The sequence below is a fragment of the Triticum dicoccoides genome, chromosome 6B (assembly GCF_002162155.2).
Source record: "Triticum dicoccoides isolate Atlit2015 ecotype Zavitan chromosome 6B, WEW_v2.0, whole genome shotgun sequence".
NCBI classification, from domain to species: Eukaryota; Viridiplantae; Streptophyta; class Magnoliopsida; order Poales; family Poaceae; genus Triticum; species Triticum dicoccoides.
In genome coordinates, this window is record NC_041391.1 from 640,288,011 (window position 1) to 640,291,261 (window position 3,251).

The 3,251-nt window shown below is 55.3% G+C and overlaps 1 protein-coding gene across 1 annotated transcript; it reads right to left on the reverse strand.

Annotated features, from left to right (window-relative positions):
• Window positions 1-537: 537 nt before the first annotated feature.
• On the reverse strand, window positions 538-2,126 carry LOC119326466 (zinc finger protein 8-like). The gene has a single exon (XM_037600104.1). The coding sequence runs from the start codon at window positions 1,611-1,613 to the stop codon at window positions 753-755; it is 861 nt and encodes a 286-aa protein (XP_037456001.1). The 5' UTR covers window positions 1,614-2,126; the 3' UTR covers window positions 538-752.
• Window positions 2,127-3,251: the final 1,125 nt, after the last annotated feature.

A 3,251-nucleotide genomic window follows, 5' to 3' on the forward strand; every position in this document is an offset into this window, starting at 1 on the left:
TAATGAAAACAACCATGATTGAGGCAAGCACGAGTACATGGATGAGAACAAACATTCTGCCTGAGATTCCCGAATGCTCACAAAAAAAACTCCAATTATTATTTGTTGATCTTTTGAGCCATCCGCTCACGTGCCAATCTGCCATGACTAAGTTATTACTATCATAATACTCATCTATAAGAGGAAGCCCAGAAAGTACATCGCATACCTGGCTTGGGCAGAGCACATGCTAAAAAGAGCCATCTCTGTGCAAAGCAATTCAGGCAGACAGATGTAGCTAGCATGGGGCCTGTGGGGGAGGAAAAACAATGTTGTGTACATCATGTATACGGGCCCATGTACGGCAGTGTTGGCCCCACAGATTCTACATCTACCGTATGATGATGAACGAACCTTTGTGCCACATTTTCCAGTTGCCAAAATTTTACTGCCTTGCATGTTGCATGGTAAATTAAAGTGATATTTTGTTGTTCCATTTTCTTGCGACGGCATGCAAAATTTAATCTTTGTCTGGGAACTGATAAGTTCAACAGGTCCTGATGGAATTTTTGTAATTGGTACCTTCTTGCAAATTACAGGAAGCCATTTTGATTCCATAATAACTTGGGAAAAAAAGGGGAGCAAGCTAGCTAGCTAAACATGGATCGAGACTGCAAAAACGGTGGAGATTATTTAAGCTATTTTGAATCAACATGCAGTTGCAAAGTACTACTGCCAACTCACAAGAAGAAAGAAACCTAGAAAAATGAGAGTTACAAATGGAGGTCCAAGCTAAGAGCCTCCTGCTGCCCCAATTCACACCTACCTAGCTTCTCCGGCGACGTGGAGGAGCAGGACGACAAGGACGGCGACGAGGAGAGCAGGCTCATCACCACCTTCTCGTCCTTGCAGGTCATCACCTCCCCGGGCCGCACCACCACGGCCGGCGGCATGTCAGCCGCGCCGTGACGGACTGCTGCGCCGAAGTTCTCCACGGCCGGCAGGGGCACCCTCCAGTGGCCCTGCGCCTGCGCGACGGGGCTGCCGTCGATGGGCTGCGACATGGAGCCCGGGCCGCCCCCGCCGTAGGGCCCCATGCTGGCGGTCGTCCACATCGGGTAGTGCGGCGGCGGCTGGTCGTAGCGGGCGGCGGCGGGGTGGTGGTGGTGGTAGTTGAGGAGGGCGCCGTACATGTGGTGGCCGCCGGGGACGTAGCGGTGCATGGCGAGGGAGGCCTGCAGGTGGGCCCGCTTGGCGTGCTGGCGCTCCCGCTTGTGCGCGTTCTGGTGCCCGCCCAGCGCCTGCGACGTCGGGAAGTTGCGGCAGCAGTAGTGGCACTCGAACTTCCTCGTCTCCCCCGCCGCCGCCCCAGACGCGCCGCCCTTGGCTCCACCGCCGCCGCCGCCGTTGCCCTCGGACGTGACGGTGCTCCCGTTGGCGGCGTCCGGGGAGCCGGCGCCGGCCTCCTGCTTGCGCTGCTGCTGCTGCAGCAGGGCGTCGTTGTTGGAGAACTCGCGGCCGAAGAGCCGGATGGTCTCCCTCGCCTGCTGCTGCTGCTGCTGCGCCACCGCCGGCCGGATGAACGGCAGCTGCGAGAACGAGTCGACCCTGCGCACCTCCTGCGGCGTCGCCATGGCCGGCGAGACACCTAGCCTGCTATGCTACGTACGTGAACCCGGAGAATTCTCCGCGCCTTGGTAGCTTGACTTGGAGCGTCTCTAGCTAGCTCGTCTCTCTCTGTAGTGTTTGTGCGCTATGTGAGGAATTTGGCTACGAGTTGGTGCGGTTTTAAGGGGAAGGGCGCGCGATGCTTGTGAGGTCGGGGCGGAGGGGGACCATGCATGTCTATGTAAGGTCGGAGCCGAGTGTGGAGGGGACTACCCCAAGCAAGCAAGCAAGGAAGGGGCCAGCTTAAAAACCTCTCGCTCTCTCCCATCCACCACGCCACCGCCAAGTACAAGACGCAGCGCCGTAGTGGAATGGCAGTCGCAGTTTGCCGCTAGCTGCTGCTTGTGCAGTCGGGCACGCCTGGACCTGGCTAGCTAGCTTCCCCAACTATCCTGCCAGCCGCAGCTGCATGCACGCTGGTCATGGTCAGCCCGGTGGCCGGGGCTAGCTAGCTAGTGGTAGCCGGAAATATGCTGATCATGTGTGTCCCAGGCATGACATAACTCTCGGCAGATTTTGGGACTGGGTGCATATATGTACACACACGCATCGCATGCACGCGCAGCTACTAGCTACATGGGCTTAAACCTAGGCTAGGCTAGAGACGGAAGGCAAACTTCATTTCATTTCTTTTGGGTCTAGGCTTTCATCTTCATGCACAATGATCCGTAGCTGTCAGTGCCCATCGTCGCCATCGATGGACCGATGGAGTGGCCAAAGGGAGACGGGCGTACGTACGGGCTCGTGTGGCTCCGTCTACCTACCCATCGCCATCGTCCGGACTCCTTGCTTGTTCTGCACCGGGCGGCCTCTGGATTGGCCCTAGGGTTGTTCTTCAATCTTTATGGGAGGTTGGCTTATTTAGGACACGCACGCATGAGACTTGAGATGTGAGATGTGAGATGAGAGCCCGGTCGAGTCGACCGAGACCACACCGCGGAGGAGGTGGTGCTACATGGAGTACGTGGTGGTCCTCCTGGGGACGGCGACGTGCCTCTGGCCGTGGCCTGTGCTGGAGCTCGATGCCTGCTCCGGCCTGCTGCTTGCATGATGAGTTACTGCTGCAGCCCAGGCCCAACTTGTTCCTTTTTTACTACCTCTTTATTTATTCACGCTAGCTTTTGGGGTGATGGCCCTGGCTCTGGCTCCATTGCCTATTTGCATGCATGCACAGCATGGTAGATCGATGGATGATCGATCGATCTCGACGGCTGGCTAGCGAACAAGACAAGGAGAAGGTATATATGAGCATAGCTCCGTTTTCCCACTTTGTGACCTTTTCTTTTTCTTGATTGACAGCGCAGTTATAATAATTGTAGCCATCATCATCGGTGGCGCTTTGCACTGGGATCCACATGTTTAATTGTTGCTGGCTAGCTGTTTCTCTGACCATCATATATACAGTACGTAGATCCAGCTTTGCTCCTTCCACTCTCCTTTTGCTTCTCTTTTTCGCTGAGCCTTTTGCAAGCTTTATCTCTTATACTGATCATGTGGTATACGGGTGAGCAACCCAAATCTCGAAAACACAAAAACCAACAACCCTGCAATTTACAGCTGTTTTACAGACTCCTTCCAGCTAATCCCTCCTCCTTTGGCACCTC

Coding starts and splice junctions, on each gene's coding strand:
- LOC119326466 (XM_037600104.1), bottom strand. CDS start 1,613: ATGGCGACGCCGCAGGAGGTGCGCAGGGTCGACTCGTTCTCGCAGCTG.